The following is a 26,538-nucleotide window of genomic DNA, read 5'->3' as shown; positions in this document are numbered from 1 at the left end:
CATGTTTTATGCAGAGGTGGGTAGACTAGCCAAACATTATACTCAAGTAAAAGTACTGTTACTTCAGAATGAAATGACTCAAGAAGAAGTAAAAGCAGTCATCTAAATAATTACTTAAGTAAAAATAAAAAATAAAGTACTTGGTGAAAAAAACCAACTTAAGTACTGAGTAATTGTAGTCACATCTTATTTATTGATTTTTTTAAACAACAAATCGTCAAAGACCATCCAATCTACAATAAATAACAAGTCTGTGTAATTGTAAGTTTGTGTACTGTTTGTTTGGGTAAACCCTCTGTAGATTCAAAAAATATATAAATGTGAGGCTACAGCTACATACAATGTGCATACAGTTCAGTGAAAAACGTTCCTAACCCTGCTTACAAGTGCCACTGGGTGGTAGTTTGGGTCACTGGTGAAATAGGAATAAAAGCAACAAGGTCTCTGACAAAATAAATGTGCAGAAACAGACAGATGCGTATTTACGTGGAGGGAATTTAAGAAACTGGTTCAATGCAGCCTAATTTAGCGGGGTAAGAGTACAGTTTCTTCTTTTCAAATCGAGTCAAGTCAAAAGTATAGTGATTTAAAAATACACCTACAAGAACAAATGTACCAAAATACACTCAAGTAAATGCAACCAGTTACTACCCACCTCGGGTTTATGTCACAATTTAGAAGCAGCAGTGAGCTAGCAAAAATGAAAATATAGTCACTAAAGGATAATAAAATAAAGTTTTCAATTATCTAAGTAACACTCGCCCCCCTCAACAGTGTACAAGCTTAAAAGTGACTATATAAACTCTCCGCTAGCAGTATGACGGTGTGACTCCCTTGTGCAGCTAAACCAAAATTGGGAGTGAACCCTGGCAGGTAGCTTGGTGCGCCATGCTGTGCCTTACGGCCTCTACACCCTGTGTACCTGCAGCAGGTGCTCCTGCTCTTGCTGCCAGATTTCCTGACGCTTTCGCTCGTCTTCCGGATCCCAGGACCAGCGGTCGCGCCGCCTTGCCTGAGGCGATGCCGGCACGGAAACCTGACGGGATGCCCCCACCCCACGACGACACGTGCACCCATGAAAACCAAGGCACAACAAAAGTCGTGCACACAAAAAGGATTCACACCCACATACACACACAGAAAAAGATTGAGGGGAAAAAGACAGATAGTAGGTCTACCACAAAAGCGCTAGTCCAATGCTAGCCAATCCACTCCTACTGAAGAACAAAGACAGAAAAGGACAGAGGTGACACGACGCGGGAGGAAGTCACAGGTTTTATTATTTTTTTATGATTTGCTGAAATATTACGAATGAATAAGAGCAGCAATGTTGTTGATGACCATACTTATTTGTGTCTAACACACATTTTTTTAACCTAAAAATAACTTAATATTTGGGTGCGCATTACAGAAGAGGTTGTATATTACTGTATTTGTGCAATGATTGAACAGTTGAAAAATAACACTGACCATCAACGCAAAACATTGGATAAAATTGGAATCGAACCATTAGACCACTAGTGGTATAGATTACAAAATAAAAGAAATTAGGATTTATATTAGCAACACATTAAATTTAGTCACGTACGAGGCACAAATTTGTCGTGAAAAATATAAATAAATCCCCCAAAAGCACGACGGGCGAAACAATTCTTGGGTGTATCTGATAATGAATCTGATTTAAAGGATATTAAATTAATAAATTTCATATTTTATGCTGGTATTGTTTTCATAGTTTAAATTGAATGAATTTCAGCTGAGAAAAAGTTAAACCAAACGTTGGGTCACAATTCTGTTTTGCAATGTCAGAATAATGATGAAACAATTTCAGAACATTTGGATTAAATACAATGCTTCAATTCCCCTTATTCACAGTGACTGACAACACCTGGGCATAAAATTTGTTATATTACATGTGTGAAACAAAGAAACAGCCCGGGTTGCCTTGACAACAAGTCCCCAGGAGGCCGGTCAGAGTGAATGGAGAACCTCCTCTCCTACAATTCCCTTTTTTTTTTTAATCGACCACTCATAATGTTGCTACACCACCACCACTAAAATTATTTAATTTATAAATGTTTATGTGATAGCCTTTCATTTTAACTACACATTTCCAATTTTAGCTAACAATTTTTGCGGTCCAATTTTTGCGGTCCGGTCAGGCGCACTACATTATAAGGTGCACTCTTGAAGTCCTTACAAATATATTTTTTATAGCCGCCTCATAGTCTCGAAAATACAGTGTGCAATAGATAAATGAAAGTTAAAAAGTGATTACAAACTTATCATTTATAATGTATTTCAGCTCCTATATATTGATAGAAAGCGGTCAGTTTTTCAGATGTTTTATTTTCTTAACTATAAATGTATTAATGGACAGTATCTACCAAACAACATATTAGATCAAAAAACCAACTCTACGATTCTTAGTGTTTGTTGTTAGCGCTAATTAACTACAGTGGTTTAAGATCAGGTAATTGTGTCATTATAATCCTGTGCAGTCCTTTGAGACATTTTAGTGATTAAGGGCTATATAAATAAATTTGACTTGACTTGACGTGGTACTGTTAGCCATTAAAACACTAGTCGCTGCAAGCATTTACTGCCTTGACTGTGACACTAACTGCAAACGATGGCAGCATAAGTGACACAAGCTACATTAGCATCATTTGGGATTCAAAAAAAAACTGACAGGAATATAAAAGAGGTTCCATTTATAAATTCTAAGCGAGTGGAGTTGGGTCATCACTTAGTTTAAGATAGTCATAAATACAATACTATCCAATAATTTCTAGCGTGACAATAATCAGCATACTGATGAACAAAAAATAACGCTATACACACATTATTTGGACTCACATTGCTGTGAAGATCTTTCTGCCCCTTTTCTACAAAATATAAAACAGTGTTAAACTTGTCTTGAATATCATAATCAAACAATCTTTAACTGTTAAAAATTACAAATACCTGCAAAGAACTCTGAGCGCAAGTTTGGGTTGCTGCTCGTTAGTGTTGAGTTCTTAACATCTAGGAGCGATCATGTAGATTAGGTACTCACATTGACAAAACTGGTTACTGAAAATACTTTAGTGAGCAAATGTGTTTGGTCACCTTGAGTTGTTGCGATTTGTGGTTGATATCCAGAACAGGGAGCCTCGTCTTTTTTTAGGTTTGTCTTCGTGTTGCCGTCTGTGATTGTCTACACATTTTAAAGCATCATTAATGGGATGAATGGATGATGCCTTGAATTAAAGAGGATCTTAATGGCTTACCAATGAGGTTGGACAGTGTGTACCAAGTCCTGACTGAAACGAGTGGACACAATCATGTTTGGCTTCTGCAAAAAGATGCAGTTGTGTACAATTTAAACTTGTGTTGTTTGGGAGAGATCATAATGAAAGATTTTAGAACTCAAGCCTCATTGCCAATACATGTGTTTTTATTTATTTATGTTTTTAGTAAATGTATCCAACACAAAACAAGGATCATCGATAGTTATAGTCGTCAGTGACAGCAAGTGAGTGAAATCAGAGTGGGCAAAATTACAACGCCATAAAACGTAAATTGTAAACACTAAATACCCTTTCTTTTCTTTGCTATGTGCTACTTTTTCCTGATGGTCTTCATGGTAACAAAAGCAGCACTAGCTGTTTGCCAAAGAATCCTACTCAAACTGTATAATTTAGAGAAAAGGAATTTTATTAAGCTGGATTTACTTTATCTTTTCAGAAAATTCTGGCTGAAGTTTAACAAACATATCTAGAAACATTAGGTGGACTGATCCTTCCATATATAGAAATAAATGTGTGAATAAATAAAAACCTACAAATTTTGCCCTACAATTAAATAAACATTTGAATTAATCACGTAATGACTAAATGGTTACATCATTTCAATTCATTCATTAAATAATACTTTTCTTAATCTCTTCCCCCTGAGATCTGATCTGCAACCTCAGTGGAAATGTTTAAATCTAAGCTTAAAACTCACTTCTACTCCATAGCATATGAATAATCTACTCTTCTCGTCGGCTGAAAAATAGTCTGTGTAATATAGTGTAATAATCTGTGACGCCCTTTGAGACTCTTCGTGATTTAGGGCTATACAAATAAAAATGACTTGACTTGACTTAATTTCTCTATTTCCGTATTTGTTTTGTCATGTGTTTTTTCACTACAAATAAATATTACAAACTGGTTGAGCTTTTCACCGGTTGGTTGATCAACGAGTGCACCGGTCCCTTATCCCTGATCAAACAATGGCGAAAAGCACAAATTATAGATATATTGCATTTATTAATATATTTAGGTAAGACTGATTTATTTATGTGTTCTTTTAGTTATACGGCATATATTTGTAGGCATTTATTAATTTATCCATTTATTTCTACATTTGGCAGGATTGGTCCTGGAAAGAAATGCAGCCTGCAAAAATCGTACCACACGAATCCAAATGGAAGCAGTATAGCAGCATGTGACTCATACCAGCAGATGTTTGGAGGTGGGATGCGGATTCACACTTCTCTGCAGGAGAAGCTGCTGACTGAACTCCACTCAACTGCTGAAAGTTCTCTTCAGGCCTCTGCAACTCCTTAAAAATAAAATCAGCACGTATATTTCATGACGCTTCTAGGTGGTAATATGAGCTATTGTCTACCGCTGGCAGGGAAGTGGGCCTGTTGAGCAGCGTTAAACATGGAGTGACTTCTTCGTGGTGGATGTCAGTCCAAGCTTCTTCTGGGACTGAAAACGCCTGATTTCCACTTGCTGAGGCGATGGGCTTGGAGGAGGATGGTAGGAAAACTGGAGATGGCTCCCTCTCTTGGTTTTTGGGCGGGGTGGGAGAGTTGTCAGCTCCTGCGTCTCCGTTGACCGGCAGCAAAGCCTCAATCTAGAAGAGATAGATTACTGTATTGAAACATCCATGTAAAGGTTATACAGAATCTTTTAAGGCATTTATGTAAAGGTCCCGGAAAGGAATGAATCATCGTAAGGATCCCATTAGGCAGTAATGCCAAAGGTAATGAGAACTACATTGATTTTATTTGTGACTGGCCAGGCCCCCATTAGCGTATGCATGCAGACTTTAGCAACAAGTGGGCCTCCAAAACAAAAGAGCAGCTCGTAATACATGTGCAAGAAGGCTTCTTGTGGACTTCTCATTGCGTACCCCCCGTCTCCTAATCCGCAATCCTTTTTATACCTCCACCTTCTCATCCGTCTCCAAGCAGCTTGTGTGGGCTGTCTTTGTCCACCAGGGAGCCCACTCCACATTGAGAGGACCCTTCCCCGGCAACTTTTAAGTCAATAGGGAACACAGGGCTCCATTCAAAGTGGGAAAGGCACACCAGACAAGACATTCCACAGAAGCACTTGGCTACATTCAGCCTAGTAGCGACCATCACACCACTGACCTTTTCACCCCAATGATATTCTGCAGATACAATTTTGGAGGTTTGTTTTACACACATTTCATGATGGGGTGTTTTACAGCATATATTTAAAGGCTGCAACAAACAATTTCTCTAATGTTATCATATCGTTGATGAACCGATGTACCCTTGCCTTTTCAAACAGAACATTATTTAAAATTTCCATCAGAAAAAAAGTGTATTCTTTTTAAAGAAAATAACCAGAATCGGATCAAAACCCATTTTCTTCGAAAAAAATCACTTTTGATGAAAACCCCCAAATGGTTTTTTATTTACAAATAAATTAAAAATACTTGCTAATGAATTTCATGGATATTTACAAAAAAAAAAAAAGAACAATTTTACCAAATGACATTTTCACTGATACTAGCAAAATGTTTTATTTGGCTTTAATTGGTCTTCGTCACAAAGGAAGATAAGAACCAACAAATATTTATTGTTAAATCTGAAATCCTGAGAGGAAACTTCAAAAATGTTAAAAAAAAAATATAAAAGTTGACTGTTTGCAGTTGACCACCGTTTATTAAGGCTCATGATTGATTTTTTTTTTTTTTAATTCGTTTGACTTCTGACCTTTTACTGTTATACTGGTAAGGTGTGGTTTGATGGCTGAAAAACCTTCCTGCTGCCATCTGCTGCCAACCCTCTCTGTGAAGGTTACGGGCGAACTCTAAAGTCCGAACTATAAAATGTCAACCCTTACTTTGGGTACAGGCTGGGCTGGACTTCTCTCTCACTGCCTTTTTTTTTTTGTAAATTATCTACCCCTCATTTTTCATAGTTTTCTCTGTGGAGGTTCCACGCGCACAATCGATTCTGTCCCCCTTTCACGCAAGAGAAGCCCTCCTCACAAAAAAGACCTTTTCACAAATGAAATGTAAAAATTCAGATATGGCTTTGTTCTGTCACTTAAATCAAGTTAATTTGCCAGCCTCAGGTTGGATTATTTAGGCCTGTTCTTACCTCTATAACAAGAGTAGCTCATATGTAGAGGGGTGCAACTAAAAAGTACTCCAAATAAATTTGCTCACAGAAACTCAAAATGTGCCTTATGAAAATCTACCTGGGTGGTTAAAAACTTTTAATATATAATTTCTAAGTCTACAAATTTGTCAGCCACATTTGGTTTAGGAAACAATCTGTCTTTGATAGTTTGCTGCTGTAGTCTCAAAGTTGCAGGCAGAAAAACTTGACACTTTCAGGTTTCAGTGTTTTATAGTGCCACGAGTGTCATTCCCTTTTTACTCATTCACTAATATCGGCTGCTTTTGTACCTCATTCAACTGTAACTGAGCTGGCAGTGAATCTGTTAAAAACCTCAGAAAAGGTAACATGCCTGCAGTGATGGCAAACCTCCGTACTTTAATGCCCATTTATCCCGCAGTGTCCCTCTCCTTGGTGTTGATGAGCCTCCTTCGTGTCCCTTTCCTCACGTGTGCTTTGCCAAATATTGTATTTATTTTACCATTTATATGGTTATATTTTTAAAACCATTGTGTGTGTCTGTGTATTTGGTGTTTCAGGTTGTTGGGTGGGGAAAAAAGGGGATTTTATTTCCTTCAGTTTGAGTGCCAATTCACTGCCTAAAAGTGCTTTACAAATCTATTTTGATTTGATTTTTGAATTAAAAACAATCATCAAAAGAGGTAGTCTATGGTGATCATCATCACCAAAAAAGGTTACTCACACAAAATACTGACACTGACGTTTTACCTTCGGTAGAGACCGGGCTGGGCGAGGGGGAGAAAGGAGTTTGTGGCCTGTGTATATAGCTCCATCAATTGATACAGTTCACACGTAAAAATGGCTCTGGGAGCTTTTCTGGAGTTTTGGGGTGTTTAACTTTGTTTTGTAGGTTTTCATCATAAACTGTCGCAACAGTAAACATAAATTACTGAACGAGCTTCCATAGAAGGATCCTATAGCAACGTACAGCCAAAACAAAGTCTGTTTGTGTGACACATTGACGGCAAACTGTAGTTGAGACTGTGCCCTGTACATATACAGCACCGAACCATTTGAAGCCTCAGTGTTGACCTGGCATCGCATGTGCTAAAATTGGCTGCTCATGTAAAAGTGCATAAAATATTTGCGCAAGTTTCATTTACTCTCCGAGCCGGATGTACTCATGAAAAGAGCCATATATGGCCTGCAAGCCATAGGTTTCAGACCCCTGAGCTAGGTAGAACTAGTAGCGGATGAATGCAGGATTAAAACTTTTCAGTGAGATTTAAGAAAATACTTTAAAACACCAAACATGTAGTATACCGACCTTGCTGGGACAAGATTCGGGTGTTGCAGGCAATGACTGGTCATAAGGCTCGGGCGTCAACAAAGGCAGCGGCTTGGGAGATGGGGCCTGGTAGGACGGCGGCTCGGACGAGCGGGAACGGACTTGTGGCTTTTGCTGTGAGGGGTCTCTGGGCCACTCTACGATTTGCGCCTCCACTGTTGACGTGAACCTGGGGCCCTGGGCGGGCGCAGACTGTTGCCGCAGATACTTGAGGGGCCCGTCGGGGTCGGTTCCCCACGGCTCAGAGGTGGTAGGCGAGGGCGAAGGCGAGAGGGAGACGGGGAAGCCGGAGAGGAAAGGGTCGGCCGAAACGCTGCGGTCCAAAACCTTGGGAAGCTGCAGACGTTCCATCACTGTTTCGCTGGTGGAGAAGCGCTGGGCGTAGCGCTGGAGGACAGAGGCCGCCTCTTCTGGGGTTTTGGCTCTCCGGTAAGCTGCCCGAAGCTCCTCCTCACGTCGTTCTCTGTTGAAATAAATAAAAGAGGACAGAAGTTGGATCTTCAGTGACTGATAAATATGACAAGAGCAAGACTGATTTTGCCCCCAAATATTATTATTTAAGGTTATTTTGCCCTATTTTTATGCCAGCAGTCAAAGCTGGACAGTCTGATCAGGAAGGCCAGTTCTGTCCTGGAATGCACCCTCGACACAATGGAGGTGGTAGAGGAGAGGAGGATGATGGCTAAGCTGTCGTCCATGACTAGGAACATCTCCCATCCCCTGCAGGATATCGCATCTCCTCTGGAGAGCCCCTTTAGTGACAGGCTCCTTCACCCGAAGTGGGTGAAGAGCGGTTCCGCAGGTCCCTCCTTCCTGCAGCTGTCAGACTATATAATAAACATTGCTCCTAAAATATTGTACACCCTCCATGACTTTGCATATTTGCACATTACTGGCCACTTTACTTTAACAATTTTGAACACCTGCCATTGGAAATATTCTGTTTTTTCATTTATTATATTTCTAAATACTTTTTTATACTGTTGATATTCTTAGCTGTTATTCATTATTCATTGTCTCACTGCTGTAACAAAAGAAATTTCACCATTGTGGTAGGAATCTTATCTTATTTTACCTTATTTGCTCAGTATTGGATAAAATGAGACTCAATCCCGGATTGTGACTATTTTTTTTCCTAATAAAGATACACCCCAGAATTAAGCAACTTCTCTATAAAATTAGAGCCACAATACAGTACATATGTTCTTATGCATTAGCTGTCTTCACAGTGAACAATACTGATTTACTGGAATTTACCAGTATCACTTTGAGTGTTCAACTGTATGACCAATCACATTTTTTGTCAACAAACTGCAGTGTGCTGGGATCATGTGATACAACCTTTTCTATCTCTACCCGACCATTTTCAGTCTGCCGAATTCCAAAACATAGCAAGCAAGTCCTGGCACGACAATGAAACAACAAATTATTTACTAATCTCAAAGATGAAACTGGATTATTAATATTGAAAGTAAAATAAGCAATTTTTGAGAATCTACGATGAGATTTTAATATTATACAATATATTTTTCTTTCAATATGTATGCATATGTATGCATACAGGGAGTTTATCTGATCTGATTCATTGATTAATTAATGAAAGAATCAATGATAGAATATTTTTGTTTAAAATTGTTGCCTGTAGCTTTCAACTGTGTAGCTTTAATGGGGAATAACTGAGTAATTTAACAATTTTCTGTGATGAAAAAGGCTTATTTGCCACTGGATAATGGACTTCCTCTCCAACCGCCCACAGTCCGTGAAACTCGGTACCCACGTCTCTCCCACCCTAACACTGAACACTGGCTCCCCCCAAGGTTGTGCACTGAGGCCCCTGCTTTTCACCCTCTACAGCTCCGACTGCTCACCAACCCACCCCACAAACACTAAAATTAAGTTCGCTGACGATACCACCTTGATCGGCCTCATCTCTGAAGGGGACGAGGCGGCATACAGGGATGAGGTGGAGTCACTTCCAACGTGGTGTTCGGAAAACCACCTCATACTGAACACCACAAAAACACAAGAACTGATTCTGGATTTCAGAAGGAATGGCAGGAATCCAGAACCACTCATCATAAAAGGAGACTGTGTAGAGAGAGTCCACTCCTTCAAATTTCTGGGTGTGCACATCTCTGACGACCTCTCCTGGTCTGCAAACACCAGAGCGGTGGTAGGGAAGGCCCAGCAGCGACTGCACTTCCTGAGAGTGCTCAGGAAAAATAATCTAAAACAGCAGCTGCAGGTGTCCTTTTACAAAGCCACAGTGGAGAGCATTCTAACATACTGCATTACGGTGTGGTATGCTGGGTGAACAGCAGCAGACAGGAAAAAGCTCCAGAGGGTCATCAAAACAGCCCAGAAAATCGTCGGTTGCTCTCTGCCCAGTCTGGAGGACATTGCCTGCTCTCGTTACCTCAGCAGAGCAGAAAACATCATCAAGGACTTTTCTCACCCCGGCCACCACCTCTTCGACCTGCTGCCTTCCGGCAAGCGCTACAGGTCACACAAAGCAAAAACAAACAGACTCAGACAGTTTCTTCCCCACAGCCATTACCACCCTAAACAGACACCGCACAAAAAACTGAAAACTCTTGCAAAAAACTACCTCACACGAATGTAAAATGGTACTCACGTACATGCTGACTGCACTATGTTTGTTCACTGCTCAAAACAGACACCGCACAAAAAATTGAAAACTCTTGCCAACACTACCTCATACGAATATTATGGTACTCATGTCTATGTTCTTGCACATGTCGACTGCACTATGTTTACTGCTCACCTTGCACAATGTCTGACCATTTCTTTTTTCTGCACTATGATGACTATGTTTGCACCAATGCATATGCTGACTATTTTTTTGCACTATGATGACTTTTGCACCAAATGCAATATTGCACAACCCTTACAATACCAAGGGTATCACGATAACAACTGTATGTAACATCCCACAAGCTGACATTTCTTGTGTAAATACCATGTAAATTTTAACTATAGCCTTATCCCCCCTGTTTTATAACCTTATCTTCTCTATTCCTTTATCTTCTTGGCTCATACCTCACTGTGAATGTGTAAAACTGAAGTGTCATGTCCAATTTCGTTGTCACAATATGTTAACCCATTTTGTAACAATGACAATAAAGGTGTATTCTATTCTATTCTATTCTATTCTATTCTATTATATTCTATTCTATTCTATTTGTTTGTGGATCTTTTACCATGTACATGTAAAGAATTTTTGAATGAGGAATATTGAGCCAAAATCATGTTAAATAGAGTGCTAGTTTAGCGGTTTGCTAGTAGGGTTTGTCATAGTTAAGAGAATGTTTAGAAAATATTTAATTGGTGAACACATACAAATAATATTGATGTTCCCCCTAGATGATGTAATTGCCATGTGACAGTTGGACCTACTTCTCCTCTACAATCTCCCTGTAGGTCTTGATGCTCCTCCTCCTCTGCGACAAGTACTCTCCGCTCATCAGCTGCTCCATCAACTTCCTCTCTTCCTCTTTCTTGATCAGGTCCTGAGAGATACTGCGCCGGCGACTTTTCCATCGGGCTAGGTCCTGTCACATGTAAATATCAGTTTTTACTCTTGTATCTGTCAAGGTCGCGAATCCCCATAGTAAACAGAAATGAGACTCAAAAACCAATAGGAGACAAATCCAAATGGCTTACATCCTGCCATTGACCGTCCTCTTCCTTCATCTGGTTGCAGCGATTGTGCATCAGCTCGTGTCGCACGTGGCTATGTGGCGGCAACAAGGTGGCAGAGCCCTCCTCGCCGCGCATGTCGATCATGCTCACGCTCCTACAGAGGACACAAGTAAAGGAGAGGGACACTGTGGGATAAATGGGCATTAAAGTACGGAGGTTTGCTATCACTGCAGGCATGTTACCTTTTCTGAGGTTTTTAACGGATTCACTGCCAGCTCAGTTACAGTTGAATGAGGTACAAAAGCAGCCGATATTAGTGAATGAGTAAAAAGGGAATGACACTCGTGGCACTATAAAACACTGAAACCTGAAAGTGTCAAGTTTTTCTGCCTGCAACTTTGAGACTACAGCAGCAAACTATCAAAGACAGATTGTTTCCTAAACCAAATGTGGCTGACAAATTTGTAGACTTAGAAATTATATATTAAAAGTTTTTAACCACCCAGGTAGATTTCCATAAGGCACATTTTGAGTTTCTGTGAGCAAATTTGTTTGGAGTACTTTTTAGTTGCACCCCTCTACATATGAGCTACTCTTGTTATAGAGGTAAGAACAGGCCTAAATAATCAAGCCCGAGGCTGGCAAATTAACTTGATTTAAGTGACAGAGCAAAGCCAAATCTGAATTTTCACATTTCATTTGTGAAGAGGTCTTTTTTGTTAAAGTGCTTCTCTTGCGTGAAAGGGTGACAGAATCGATTGTGCGCGCGGAACCTCCACAGAGAAAACTATGAAAAATGAGGGGTCGATAATTTACAAAAAAAAAGGCAGTGAGAGAGAAGTCCAGCCCAGCCTGTACCCAAAGTAAGGATTGACATTTTAGAGTTCGGACTTTTACCTCTATCTAGTTATGAGAAATTGGAGATACGAAAAAAAAAATCTAACTAGCATATGAGAGAAAAAACAAGTAACGAGTATTTTCAGGGCAGCGTATGAGAGAAAAAACAAGTTACGAGTATTTCCAGGCGCTACCACTAGAGGGTTGAGTGCTCAAGACTGTTCATCACCACGCATACACCTCCATTAGCAACTGCCAAATTCCTCCATGGTGAGTGCTCATAATAACCACACATTTTATTTCTTTAATATATTATTACTGTATTTTAATGTTCTATTACTAATCGATTGCATTTATAATAATCATGAAGATTTGTTCTATAGTTATTTAGGGTTAACTTGGATGATTCGGGAGGCCAGGAAAAGATTATTTGGTTTACAGTAATTCATTGGGAAAATTATTTCAGGATACAAGAAATTCTAAATGCAAGATCGAATTAATCTCGAATTAATTAGTAGTGCTGTCAAAAGTAAAAATGTTATCCGGTATGTCTATATATATTTTTATTAACTGCTTTTAGCTTCAAGTTAAAAATACAGTTTAAAAGCTTTAATTTTTTAAAGCACTAATTTGAAACAAATATATTGTCATAAGGGAGCAGCACGGTGGGGCAGTGGTTAGCGCGTGTGCGGCACAGTTCTAAGGTCTTGGGAACCTCCTGTGTGGATTCAAATCTAGCTACCGGACTTCCTGTGCGGAGTTTGTATGTTCTCCCCGTGCTTGCGTGGGTTTCCTCCGGGCACTCCGGTTACCACCCACATTCCAAAGACATGCATTTCAGGTGGATTGGCCGGTCCAAATTGTCCCTGGATGTGAATGAGCAAGCGAGTTGTCTGTCGCTGTGTGCCCTGCGATTGGCTGGCAACCAGTCAGGGTGTCCCCTGCCCACTGCCCGGTGATTGCTGGGATGGGATCCAGCACCCCCGCAACCCTACTGAGGATAAGCGGTGCAGCTAATGAGATGAGATATTGTCATAAGATGCAATAATCATAACTTTCCACTTACCTTTTGACGAATGGACTTAATGCGAAAATGAAAAAGTACCACTTCCACTATCATCACAGCATATGCTATTTTAGCAGCAATCAACTTGCATATGACGAACACTTTTAACACAGGCTGGCAGTTTATCCCACCTGGGAAAAGGATGACTTACTGTGGGTCATGTGACAGGCTGGCAGGACGTATGACAGCATGGAGAGACAAACAACAGACAACACAAATGTGGATTACTAAATGTTTGCCAAGTAGACAGTGACAAAAAATAAAAATATATGTATCAATATTTCACAAAAGTGACTACACCCCTCACATTTTTTGCAGTGATTTAATTATGTTTTGTCCAGCTCGGTGGCCTTGGGGGTATGGCGCCCGCCCTGAAACTGGGAAGTTGTGGTTCAAGCCTCGGCCGAGTCATACCTAAGACTTAAACATTGGTACCCGTTGCCTCCCTGCTTGGCGTTCAGCATTATGGGTTGGAATTGGGGGGTTTGGTCACCTAATGACTCCCAACACCTCAGTTGGGTTGAGCGAGGGGGCCGGGAATCCCCCTCTCTGAATCAATCTCCCAAAAAAGAGTCAGAAATTACTCTAGCCACCTCCAACTAGGGGGATATGGCTGTGGTATTTATATATATATATGTTTTATTGAAAAACACTGAAAAAAACATCGCTTTGACACATTAATAGGTAGTCTGTGTAAAGCTTATATAGCAATGTACATTTATTTTTCACAAAAAAAAAAAACTCAAAATACAGCCATAAGTAGCTAGACACATGGCAACAAAAGAGAGTACACCCTTAGGTGAAAGTTCTCAAAGTTCAATATTTTGCATTGCCATCATGATTTTGCAGAACCACTTTAAACCTCCTGACAATGGATTTCACCAGAGCCTCAAAAAATGTAACCGGAATGCTCTTCCACTCCTCCATGACAACATGACTGAGCTGGGGGATATTCAAGATCTTTGAATGAATAAATGAATGAAAATTTTATTTCGAACATAAAAATAAAAACAGGACAAAAACAATGAGTCAACAACGAAATAATGTCCCACAAAATGTTCGAAAAGGGGTAGTCAGAAGCAGATGCTTATTTTTCCTACCCCTTTATCTTCCCTATTAAATACATTTTATAGATAGCTCCCTCTTGTGTACAATACAACAAATTCTCATGGATATACTTATTACATAGGTCAGATATCAATAATTATAAGTTACAATAATCACATATTTTATACACTAATCTTCGCAATACCCATCCCTCAACGTCATAATGCGCATAATGTCACTGCGGCACCAGTGATAATATCAATAAAAATAAACACAATATTTATAACAGTTCTGATGTGATAATAGCACAATAACAACGGTTAGCCACTGTTTGAAGTGCAGTATTTCCAGTCTCCCTCATATCCCATTTTCTTCATCTCTGTATTTCGCCAGTAATGCTTTTTTGTATTTAAATTTGAACACATGGATATTTGGACATTGTTTGATTTCATTTTGCAAATTATTCCAAAGTCTGACTCCACACACAGACACACACATACTTCTCCTGGTGGTTCTCACCTTTGGGATTTTGAATTCACCACAGCCCCTCAAGTTATAATTTCCCTCTTTCCGAGTGAATAATCTTTGTATGTTTTCTGGCACTATGTTTTTGTTGACTTTAAATAACAGTTGTGAAGTGAAAAATTTTATTAAATCATCCAGTTTCAATAAATTGGACTGCATGAATAAAATATTGGTATGATCCCGATATCCTACCCTGTGTATGGTTCTTATTACACGTTTTTGAAGGATAAAAAGGGGCTGTAGTGAACTTTTGTAATTATTCCCCCAGACTTCTGCACCATATGTTAAATATGGCAGAACGAGAGAACAATATAATAAATACAATGCATTATAATGTAAAAGAACTTTGGTTTTATTAATTATTGAAATGCTTTTAGATACCTTTGTTTGTATGTGTCTGATGTGTGTTTTCCAACTTAGTTTATTGTCTATTATGACCCCTAAAAACTTAATTTCTGATACAATGTCTATTGTGACACCATCCATTTTTACTTCTAAATTTTGATGTGCCTTACGATTACCAAAGAATATTACTTTGGTTTTATTTAAATTTAAAGATAATTTATTTATATCCATCCATACTTTTAGGTTAATTAGTTCACGATTAATACAGGTTACCAAATCCATATAGTTATCATTTGAATAGAAAATGTTAGTGTCATCTGCAAATACTACTATTTTCAATAGTTTTGAAACATTAAAAATATCGTTAATATATAAATTAGTAGCTTTGGTCCCAGGATAGAACCCTGTGGTACTCCACAACAGATGTCCAAATATTCAGATGAAAACTCTCCCATTTTTACATATTGCTTCCTCCCCGTCAAATAACTTTGAATCCATTTCAAAGCCACTCCCCTGATGCCATATCTTTCCAGATTTTTTAATAGTATATTATGATTAATGGTATCAAATGCTTTTTTTAAGTCAATAAATACCCCGACTGCGTATCTCTTCTTTTCTATACTGTGGGTGATTTCTTCTACTGCATCAATAATTGCCATTGTTGCTGATCTGTTTGCTCTAAAACCATATTGACTTTCATTAATCAATTTATGTTTATCTACAAATTGTTCCAGTCTATTATTGTAAAGTCTCTCTAATATTTTAGAGAACTGAGGAAGCAGAGATACCGGTCTATAGTTTGTAAAAATGTGCTTGTTCCCATTTTTGTATATTGGTATAACTTTTGCTATTTTCATTTGATTTGGAAATGTGCCTGTTAGAAATGATAGATTACAGATGTAGGTCAATGGTTTCACAATGCTGTTTATAATTTGCTTAATTAGTACCATATCGATGTCAAAACAATCCATAGACGTTTTGTTTTTACAGTTGTTAACCACGTCTAAGATTTCTGATTCCGTAACCCCAGATAAAAACATGGTCTTGGAGTTCATTTTTATTAGTGACTCAAATTGTTTACCACTGCACTCTGGGATATTTGCAGCGAGCTCTGGTCCAACATTTACAAAATAACTATTGAAATTCTCCACAACTTGATTTAAATTATAATTTTCACTGTTCTTATCAATAAAATAGTTTGGATATGCATTGCTTACATTCTTTCCTTTTATTATACTATTTAATATATCCCAAATACCTTTGATATTACTTTTGTTATGATGTAATAAATTGGTATAGTATAATTTCTTGCTTGCTCTTAATATTCCTGTCAATTTGTTTTTATACGTTTTATACCGGGTTTCGGCTTCCTTAGTTCTTAGTTTAATAAATTTTCTATATAAGTAGTTTTTTTTCTTACAAGCATTATGTAAACCCTTAGTTATCCATGGATGATTTACAGATTTATTCTTAATATTAATTTGTCTCATTGGGCAATTTTTGTTGTACTTGTTGGTGAATATTTCCAAAAATATGTCAAACGCACGATCCACATCATCTGTACCACATATAGCATTCCAGTTTTGTTTAACTAAGTCATCATACAGTGATATAATAGTCGCTTCAGTTCTAACTCGTTTGTAAACATAATCCTTAATTGATTCTTGTCTAGTAACCTTTTCATCATATACTGTAAATACTGGTAGGTGATCAGAAATATCACAAACCAGTAACCCGCTGACATTTGTAAATTCCATATTGTTTGTAAATATATTGTCAATGAGTGTTGCACTGTGTGAAGTGAGTCTACTAGGCCTTAATATAGTTGGGTACAAACTCATACTGTACATCATATTAATATAGTCATCAATATTTTTATGGTTGTTTGGATTCATTAGATCGATGTTGAAATCTCCACAAATGAATAGTGTTTTGGCGCTTATTGTTGAATATGTTTTTTCAGCCCAGTTTGTGAAGGTTTCCAGATTTGAGCCCGGTGTTCTATACACACAACTGACTATGATATTTTTCCTTTTTTCATTTATAATTTCTATTGTAATACATTCAAGTAAATCGTCAATGACAAATGACATGTTTTGTAATATTTTCAATTTTAATCTTTTGTGCACATATATAGCTACTCCACCTCCTATTTTGTTAGTTCTATTTACATAGTTCAGATTATAATTATTTAATTCAAAATTTACACCCCTTCCCTCACTGAACCACGTTTCAGAAACTGCAATAACACTAAACGGGTTCTCAAATTGTTGTAAGTACTCAGTGATGTCATCAAAATTTGTGTACATACTTCTACTGTTAAAGTGTATTATTGAGAATTTGTCTTCAGATTTAACAAAGGTATTGTATTCATTTCCAGTATAATATTTGCAATTGTCTGAGCTAGCTGATATGAATTTGTGGTCAGGATCGAAGTCATCTAATCTTGAATTATTGGAGTCAGTGTGATTAACAATGCTCAGTTCCGGTAAATCATGGCCTAATATTTTATGATGGATTTTTTTATTGTGATCTGTAATAAGGGTGTCCATATTGTCAGTCCAGGATGCCTTTTTTACACTTCAGGCAAATCTGTCCAGCTCCTGCATTTCTCGAACCCATAATATTTTTGCTTGTTCCGGAGTGCCGTTTAACTTTATGTATACTCTGCAGTTTGAAGTCCATGTTCCTTGTATTTTGTTCGTTTTCCTCAAAAATCGAGCCTGTCTTGCAATGTCAGAGTTTTTTTTGCTTAAGTGTTCATTTAAATAAACATTAGTCCCTTTTAGTTTTTTTCCTTGCTTAAGGATTTCATGTTTCCGTTTTCTGTTAACAAACCTTACGATGGTCGCCTTGGGTCGGTTGTCACCTCTTGTTAATGGGTGGCATGCTTCTATGTCCTCAGCATTGATGGATATGCCTTTTTTACTCATAAAAGCAATGACCTGTTGCTCAGCTGAATCCTCATCAGCATCTGTTACAATATTTGTATTTGCCACAGCCTTGGCATAGGTCCGAGGTTTGATGTCCAAACCGGTGATAATGATGTCATTTATCCTGGTATACTGTTCCAGATCTGCTACGCGTCCTTCTAGTGCAATAATCCTCTTTTCTTTCTCCATGTTTTCGTTTTTTAGGTCTTTGATTTCTGCCATTAAACTCAAAATTGTGTCTTGTTGTCTGGTGACGATATCCATTTTATCCATTAAAAAGCCGAGTGACTTTTTAATTTCCTCGAGTTCTTTATCTCTGCTCGGCATCTTGAAAATTTCACGTTCCTCTTACGGCACCGTCCGCTGGTCGCATCACCCAATCGCCCTCTGAGTCTCAAGTTGTTATTTTCGCCGGACTTAGTTTCCCCGACTGTTGGTCGCTATACAAGTAGCGCCGCCATGTTTGCCAGCGTCAACAATGGCCGATCTTTAACGTTGTGGCGACACGCTTTTGGCGTTATGGCGACTCGCTCTTGACGAAGCACACTCAAACGAGCGAAGCGACGATTCGACGCCGCAGAGTCAACCAAAAGCCGAACGGTCGACGAGCAGGAAAGAAAGCAACTGCGGGGAGTGAAGGCGAGTCACGTCCGAGCCGAAGCTAGCTTGACTGCCGCTTCCCCGCACGGAGCCCATCTTTTGATCTTTTGCTTCGCAACCTTGCGCTTCAGGATGCCTCAAAAAATTTATATTGGCCAGTCCATCCCCTTTAATCTTAACCCCTATAGAAAAGCCTTGGACATCTTATTAGGGGTCATTGTCAGGTTAGAACATTTCCCTGAGACCCAGTATCTGGAGGGAGGGGATCATTCTCTGCTCCAGTATTTCACAGTACAAATTCTGAGTTTGTGTTTCCTTTGAGGAAATGCAACTTCCCAATTGCAGTTGCACTCATGTAGTCCGAAACCATGACAGTCCCACGCCATGCTTGACTTTAGGAAAAATACAAACATGTTTATACTATTCAGCTGGTTGCCACTACACATGCTTAAACACCATCTGAGCCAAATAAATTCATCTTTGTCTAATTAAACCAGAGGATATCTTCACAGTAAGCCATGCCTTTGTTTACATATTCTTTTCATTGTGTCAAAGCAATGTTTTTTCAGTGATGTTCTATTAAACGTAATAAACTCAGCAGAAATTTGAGGGGTGTGCTCACTTTTGTGATATACGGTGTATATATTGTTATTTTTTTATATATATTGCTTGGCTGTCATGTTAAGAGGCTGAATAATATTGTAGTATAATCCACGAGCAGGAAACCGCGGCAGTAATTAACGACAATGATCACAAACCGCATTTAAAGTGTATTTTTTTTGAAGGGGACATATGAAAAATAGAATTGGGTATACTGTATAGGTAAGCAAAATGCAGTGCAAGTCCAGATAGATACAAGGTTCCAGTGTTAGCCTCTGTTAAGCGGCGGCTTAATCAATTGCTTGTTAAAAAATATTGACGTAATCTCCCTTGCAATATACTACATGCTCCCAAACTTATTTATGACCGCAAAGCTTTCAAAAAGCTGACAGGCTGGCAGAAGGCCGTGCGACCAAAAGGGTGTAGCTGTCCGGTTCAGACTTCAGATGTGTTCAGGGTCAGTGAAGGAAACAGAGCTCATTTCCGTACATCCTGAGGGCGGGGTCTGCTGTGTTCCCATTTTTATCTATGCCACAGTTTCAGTCCTTCCCTGTTATTTTTTAGTTTCCCAAAATATTCTGCAAAGTCGAATTTGAGATAGAACTAACTAGCATTAAGAATCTGAATATTAACATTAATGCACAAATAATCATAAGATGGAGTATTTTTTAGAAAGTGAAATGAAATGAAATGAAATGATCTGAAATGATCTGCATTTATATAGCGCTTTTCAAGTCAATGACTTCCCAAAGCGCATTACATTGTGCTTCACATTTCCCAATAGCGGCCGTGATCTGTGCAGCCATGTAAGGTGCTAACCTGCTTATTGGGGGTATTGGGGTTTCAGTGTCTTACCCAAGGACACTTCGGCATGTAACACGGACAAGCCGGGATTCGAACTGGGATCCCTCAATCCTAAAACGATCGCTCTACCTCCTGAGCTACTGCCGCCCCAGTGAAACATACTCTCATTTTGTCTACACCAGATAAGCTTTGATACATTTCAAAGGAAAATATATTTGTGATTTCTAACATTTTCTTAATGTGATAGATGACAAGAGTTACATTTTGGCAGCATTAACGCACACACGCAGCAGACTGCTGCATGGGAAAGCAAGCGCCAGTTCATTTCAAATGATTCGTCCAAGAAACCGTTATACACAGAACATTTCTCAGCTGCAGATTAGTTTCCAGCTCCTACTAAATGATGATGACAGGCAATTCGTACCATCTGTTCGACAGACAGTGCTGGGGAAAAGGGGCGGGGAACGGCACATGGGGTCCCGGATAATTTCAATACTCTTGTTAAAAAGAAGCTGTCATTGGTCACTGGGTGGTAAAACTTTTAAAAATGGATTTGCCTCATGGGGAATGTGTGCGTATTTGAACAAAGTGTCCAGGTTTGTTTATTTAATCAGTTGCAAATGAGGTGGAGGCCATTTTTTGGAGCAATAATTTCAAAGCAAGAATATAGTCCTACAATACTGATAACTAATGAAGTCCTGCTATTCACAGAAGCCTGCAGAAAAACTAAAATACAATTGAATATTTTGCATTTGCACCATCCCTACTGTGAAGGGGTGGGGGTGGTAGCATCATGCTTTGAGGGTGGTTTTCTGCACATGGGACAGTGCACTGAATTAAAGAGAGGATGACTGGGGCCGTGTATTGTGAGATTTGGGGGAACAACCTCCTACCCACAGTAAGAGCATTGACGATGGCTGTATCTTCCAAAAGAACAATGACCTGAAGCACACAGCCAGAAAAACCAAGGAGTGGCTCCGTGAGAAATATATCAAGGTCTGTGTGGAGGAGTGGGCCAAAATCCCTCCTGCAGTGTGTGCAAACCTGGTGAAAGACTACAGGAAACGTTTGACCTCTGTAATGGCAAACAGAGGCTACCGTACCAAATATTAACACTAATTTTCTCAGGTGTTCAAATGCTTATTTGCAGCTATATCACACATAAATCGTTAAAAATCATGCATTAGGATTTTTCATTTTAGTTTTTCTCTCTCACAGTCGACATGCACCTACCATGAAAATTTCAGACTCATCCATTTCGAAGTGGGAGAAAAATAGCAGGGTGTTGAAAAACTAATTTTCTTCACTGTACATACATACATGTCTTTAGAATGCTATTTAATGCCTTCTTTTAAATGATTTATATACGAATACTTCTTTTTAAGTTTATTCTAAACCTCACACAACCCTGGCACCAGTAACCCCATTTAAGGACCACTAAAGAGATAAAGCCATACCTGCCAACACTAAATCAATTCCGCTTTTCTATTAGACTATATAGTAGTATTTTCGTCCACAGCTGCTTTATTTTGAAGCAAGACTAAGTGTTTGAGCGTGAATAAACTGCTTCTACATTAGCATATGACTTATGTTTTGGTAAAGTTTGCCACTTCTCGTTTAAACAAGCACACCTTTTTTTTAATGTTCTGGAGACTGTGTTTGGCGAGTAAAAATAGATTTTGGGGTAGACTATCGCTTTTTGATTTAAAAAGGTTGGCATCTAAATAAAACACTCACCTTAAGGGTCTGTCTCCCCCTACAGGCGATGTGGCGGTGCTCCAGCTCCTGAGCTCGCTGTCATCTTTGTCGCTGTTTTTTTTCTTGCGCAGTGGTGTAGGTACGTAGCCACTCTGGTTGCACTTGTTGGGCAGGTATTGGTTGAAGGGCATGGCAGTGCGCGGCTCGCTCACTGAAGTACGGCGAGCCAGCATGTCATCCTTGTGGATGTCTGGGGCCTTCCGGTGTGGTAGCCCATCTGATTCGGAGTCGCTGCCTCGGCCTATGTGGAGGAAAGAGAAGAGTTGAATGCAGAGCTGGAAAGTAGAGTGGGTGGATTATAAGGTATATATGCTTAAGTCATTTCTTTCTGAAGACATTTTTTAAATTGTAATCTCTCCCTCTTTGGCTTTCATTTTCAAGGCAGGGGGTGGACTACATGCGGCTTACAAGCTGCATGCGGCTCTTTACCGCTGCTGAGCGGCTCCCTGATGCTTTTCCAAAAATATTTACACAATGAAAAATATTGGAGAGGGATATAAAATGAAATGATCTGCAGGTCGGTGGTTCGCGCCCCGGCCGAGTCATTCCTAAGACTTAAAAAGTGGTCGGCGGCGCCCTCTGTTGGCTGCGGCTGCATCGGCTCGCTACAACGGGTCAGGTGCAATCGACATTTCGTTCTGTGTACATTGTTACACAGAATGACAATACAAGGAAATTATTATTATTATTATTATTATTTATATAGCGCTTTTCAAGTCAATGACTTCCCAAAGCGCTTTACAATGTGCTCCACATTTCCCAATAGCGGCCTTGTATTGCAGCCATGTAAGACCCTAACCTGCTTATTGGGGGTATTAGGGGTTCAGTGTCTTACCCAAGGACACTTCGACATGTAACACGGACGAGCCGGGATTCTAACTGGGATCCCTTGATCCCAAGACGAGCGCTCTACCTCCTGAGCTACTGCCGCCCCCAATATATATATTTTTCAATTGATTTATATTTTTAATTGTGTTTCTGTAGGAGGATAACATGAAAAGCACTTTTAACGTTTTCCAGTGCTGTAAAAAATGTGTGAAATGAAGAGCGACAAGCTGAACTCCGATGCCTTGCTTCTCTGCTTTCTATCGCCACCGTCCTGAGCTGTTTGGCCAAAGCTCCGCCCCTTTTAAAGGAAAAACGTCACCAGGCAAGGCAGTTGGCTGTTTTCTACAAATCGCTGGTATAGAGAGAAATATAACTGATGAGAACAGAGAACACAACGGTTCTTGGACCAGATTATTTGCATTCATTGCCAATGCAGATTGATTGCCTGAATTTTTGCTCTGCATGATCAAATAACAAAACGAGTTATGTGAAATCTGTGCACGGGCCACACACAAGTAGCTTGACAGAGGTTGCAATGATGTCTTTAGCCAGATGATGGCATCAGTGAGTAGAACATTTTCAAAATTTCGGACAGCACCTTTCCCAGAGCTATAACAAATTGTTTTGATCGAGGGAATGTCACACTGAATAGCAAATCTTATTCCATTGGCATACTATAATAAATAGTATAATAAATATGTTGCACCAATTTATACTTTCAATTTTACAATAAATATGTATAATTTCTTAAAATCACAAAAACTATTTGATGATGATCAGATCATCTGCTAGTGTATACACAGTATATATTTTCCCTCTCTTGGATAACTTTATTTTTAATTTAAAAATATACATTTATCAGAATTTAATAGGAAGACTGATTAAATATGAACTTAAAACCGGGTTCTTACAGCTAAGGTCAAGTTCAATTCAAGACTTTTTTAATGCCTTTTGGAATCACATTTAAGGCCAAGTCGTCAAAAAAAACCCATATAAAACAAAACAAAAAAACAAACAAATACTTCTTGCACACAATACATAGTGCCTCATACATATTACCTTGCACAGCTTTAAGCCATGGAAAAAAAGTTCGTCAGACAGCAACTTCTCATTAAATGCAAACTTCCTGGTCCAAAGTAACCATTTTTGTGTATTGTGGGTAGACCTAAGTCATGCATCAGTTTTGAAAGGCCCAGATGAAACCACATCACTGTTTTGACAGATCAAATACGGTGGTCACGTGATGTTGTCACGAAAGAAAATCAGTGAATTATTTAAGAAAAGACAATTGATTCTTTTTAGTCCAAACAAATATAAATCTTATTAATGTGTTTACATTTTTAAGACTTTCACAAATTGGTTTTAAGACATTTTAATGACAAATGAGGCCTTATTTTTAGAATAATTAATTGCCTTTCAAGAATTTTCAAAGATGCGCAGGAACCCTGTAAAAGCAAAACCTTAAAACTTCCCCACCAAAACTCACAGGGAATAAATTTAAAGATAATATTCAATTTGTATGGTTTGTATACAAAACAGATTTGTCAGGGTAATGCCTGCCCATCTTTTAAGTGTGAAATTAGGTACATCTTGTTGTCAGCTTATCTATCAAAACATTCAAACATCCTTCCATCCATTATCTGTAACGCTTATCCTGTCTTTGGGTAGTGGACAGGGGACACCCTGAACTGGTTGCCAGCCAGTTGCAGGGCACACAGAGACGGACAACTCACTCGCTCATTCACACCTAGGGACAATTGGACCGGCCAATTCACCTGACATGCATTTCTTTTTTGGGATATGGGAAACCCACGCAGGCACGTGGAAAACATGCAAACTCCACACGGGGAGGCTGCGGTAGCTGGACCTGAACCCTGAACCCCCACACCGTGGGGCTGCGCGCTACCCACCCAGCCGCCGTGCAGACACATTCAAACATTCGCATTCAAAATGCAAAAGAATACATTAACACTTGAGCCTCAGAAAGATATTCTTTAAAGACCGTGAGTACAATTTAAAATCCCAAAGTTGCAAACAAGCTTCCAATGAAAGCCCCTACAGTGCATGACATAATTTACAACAGCAGAACAAGACGTAAAAACACTTTTATAGGTACATACAATCATCACATTGTCTGTTTGCAAGAGATGTAAATCACCAAAGAATTGCAATTGTAACTCAATTCCTGCCCAAAGAATATAATTAAAATTGCAGCATATTATTCTTTATTCCATGTTACAACATGAAAATGAGCATTTTCACACCTGCATTGTCATCAGGACTTTCCCTGCTTATGTTAAAGATAATCCTGCTTGTTACATAATAGTCCCGAGCATAAACACGGAATGTTGTGTTTACCATTCCTGTGCCGTGCGCTCACCGCTTCCGGATTTAGAAGAGCAGACCGGAATTTGCACAGGCACCAGGTAATTAATACCTAAAGGTCTCCAAAAATTCTTCCTGATTGCGGATGTACTTCTGCAATAGTAGCCCAGACAACTGAGATGTTTATAGACAGTAATTTTGAAGGACAAGTAAATAAAAGCTATGCTTTGCAGCAATCACACAAACCTGATCCTTAGACAAAAGTTTAATTTAAATTTAACGAAAAAATTTTGAATTAACGAGACAGTTCTTAAATTATTATTTATAAAGCAGAAAGTGTCTCATTTATAACAGCGGTGAAAATACAACCGATAAAATGCCTTCCTTTGATTTAATTAAAACTTCTCTTTCTGTGCTTTTCATAACCACCAGGGTAGAGTAATTTTAAAAAGTCTAGTTGTAAAGGAGCATTGGTGGTAATGAGTAGGAAGAAATGCAGGTCCTGCTGCTCATCTTGAAACTGTGATGATATTTTAAATGTACCAATTCATAGATTTGCATCGTGCTTTATGATTGGTAACACGGTACCGAGGATAGTAGCTAATGGTCACAAATGGATAATGTTTACAGTACTTTTATTTATCAAACAAATGTTTGGAAATTCAGCTCTCGAAACAATGTAAACCATATTGATTAAAGTAATGTTAGGGTTCAAGTTGCTTAATACATGTATATACATATATCTGGCTGGGATAATGGATGGATGAATGGATTTGGGGAAGTCAGAAAGATTTCATTTTTTGAATGCTAAAACATTATGTTAACGTATTGCATTTTAAAACTGTTTGATAACGTAAACCAATTAGTTTAATAAAGCTTTCATAATATTTAGTCATACACACGTTTGTGGTTCACAATATATGTTGTAAAAACATGTCAGCAAAGACAATTTTTTCAGCATCTTAAACATGGCCTTGCTTTCACTCCCTGTGGGTTGCTTGTTGGCTGCTTTCCATTCAAGGCAGGCGTAATGTGTCGGTGGAGAGACGAGGCTGAGCTTGCATGAGAGACGAACTTGGGGTTTATGTGAAGGCAGGACTTCTTTAAATTAAACATTTTAGTGTTAGTTAATATGTTACTTCTGAAGCAGCTTTGATGCTCATTGTTTGTTTTCTATCTATCTATCTATATATTTATCTACCCTGGTCATATCCCTCGAGAGGGGTGACCGACAGCAAGACAACACATACAAAAATAAAGAAAATAAAAGAAAATAAAAAACAAAAAGGGAAAAAACACACAAAATGTTTTGGACTATGGCCAATCCAAATGCCCAAACGCCCAAACAAGTTAAGCACATCGGCATCCAAGTTGGCCATGCTTTCGTCCCTCCAGATGAAGCAGGACACAAGAAAGCGACCCCGTCACTCGGGTCAGGGTCACACAACACACTCTTCTGTTCAACAGCAGGGCCCGACAGCTT

At 38.9% G+C, this 26,538-nt stretch overlaps 1 protein-coding gene and 1 long non-coding RNA gene across 5 annotated transcripts in view; both read right to left on the bottom strand.

The window, feature by feature from the left end:
* LOC148359591 (LIM and calponin homology domains-containing protein 1-like) overlaps positions 1-26,538 on the bottom strand; it is a 74,399-nt gene that overhangs the window by 9,906 nt on the left and 37,955 nt on the right. For 2 of the 4 annotated variants that reach the window (XM_088344856.1, XM_088344854.1), the window contains exons 8-19: positions 21,882-22,143; positions 13,442-13,459; positions 11,409-11,541; positions 11,142-11,296; positions 7,704-8,187; positions 4,657-4,890; positions 4,485-4,590; positions 3,273-3,337; positions 3,112-3,199; positions 2,968-3,027; positions 2,860-2,888; positions 923-1,036 (exon numbers count right to left, since the gene is read on the bottom strand). In XM_088344856.1, coding sequence (XP_088200982.1) covers positions 923-1,036; positions 2,860-2,888; positions 2,968-3,027; positions 3,112-3,199; positions 3,273-3,337; positions 4,485-4,590; positions 4,657-4,890; positions 7,704-8,187; positions 11,142-11,296; positions 11,409-11,541; positions 13,442-13,459; positions 21,882-22,143 — 1,748 coding nt within the window. The remainder of the gene's footprint in view (positions 1-922; positions 1,037-2,859; positions 2,889-2,967; positions 3,028-3,111; positions 3,200-3,272; positions 3,338-4,484; positions 4,591-4,656; positions 4,891-7,703; positions 8,188-11,141; positions 11,297-11,408; positions 11,542-13,441; positions 13,460-21,881; positions 22,144-26,538) is intronic. The other 2 variants (XM_088344855.1, XM_088344857.1) reach the window with 2 other exon arrangements.
* LOC148359592 (uncharacterized) lies at positions 12,116-13,438 on the bottom strand. Its single transcript, XR_015851439.1, has 2 exons — positions 13,291-13,438; positions 12,116-13,218 (listed from the first exon to the last, which is right to left on the bottom strand). It is a non-coding gene; the product is annotated as an uncharacterized LOC148359592 (long non-coding RNA).

The sequence above is a fragment of the Urocampus carinirostris genome, chromosome 9 (genome assembly GCF_059441175.1).
Source record: "Urocampus carinirostris isolate Australia breed hairy pipefish chromosome 9, RoL_Ucar_1.0, whole genome shotgun sequence".
In the NCBI taxonomy this organism is placed as follows: domain Eukaryota; kingdom Metazoa; phylum Chordata; class Actinopteri; order Syngnathiformes; family Syngnathidae; genus Urocampus; species Urocampus carinirostris.
This window is presented reverse-complemented; position numbering and strand designations above follow the sequence as displayed.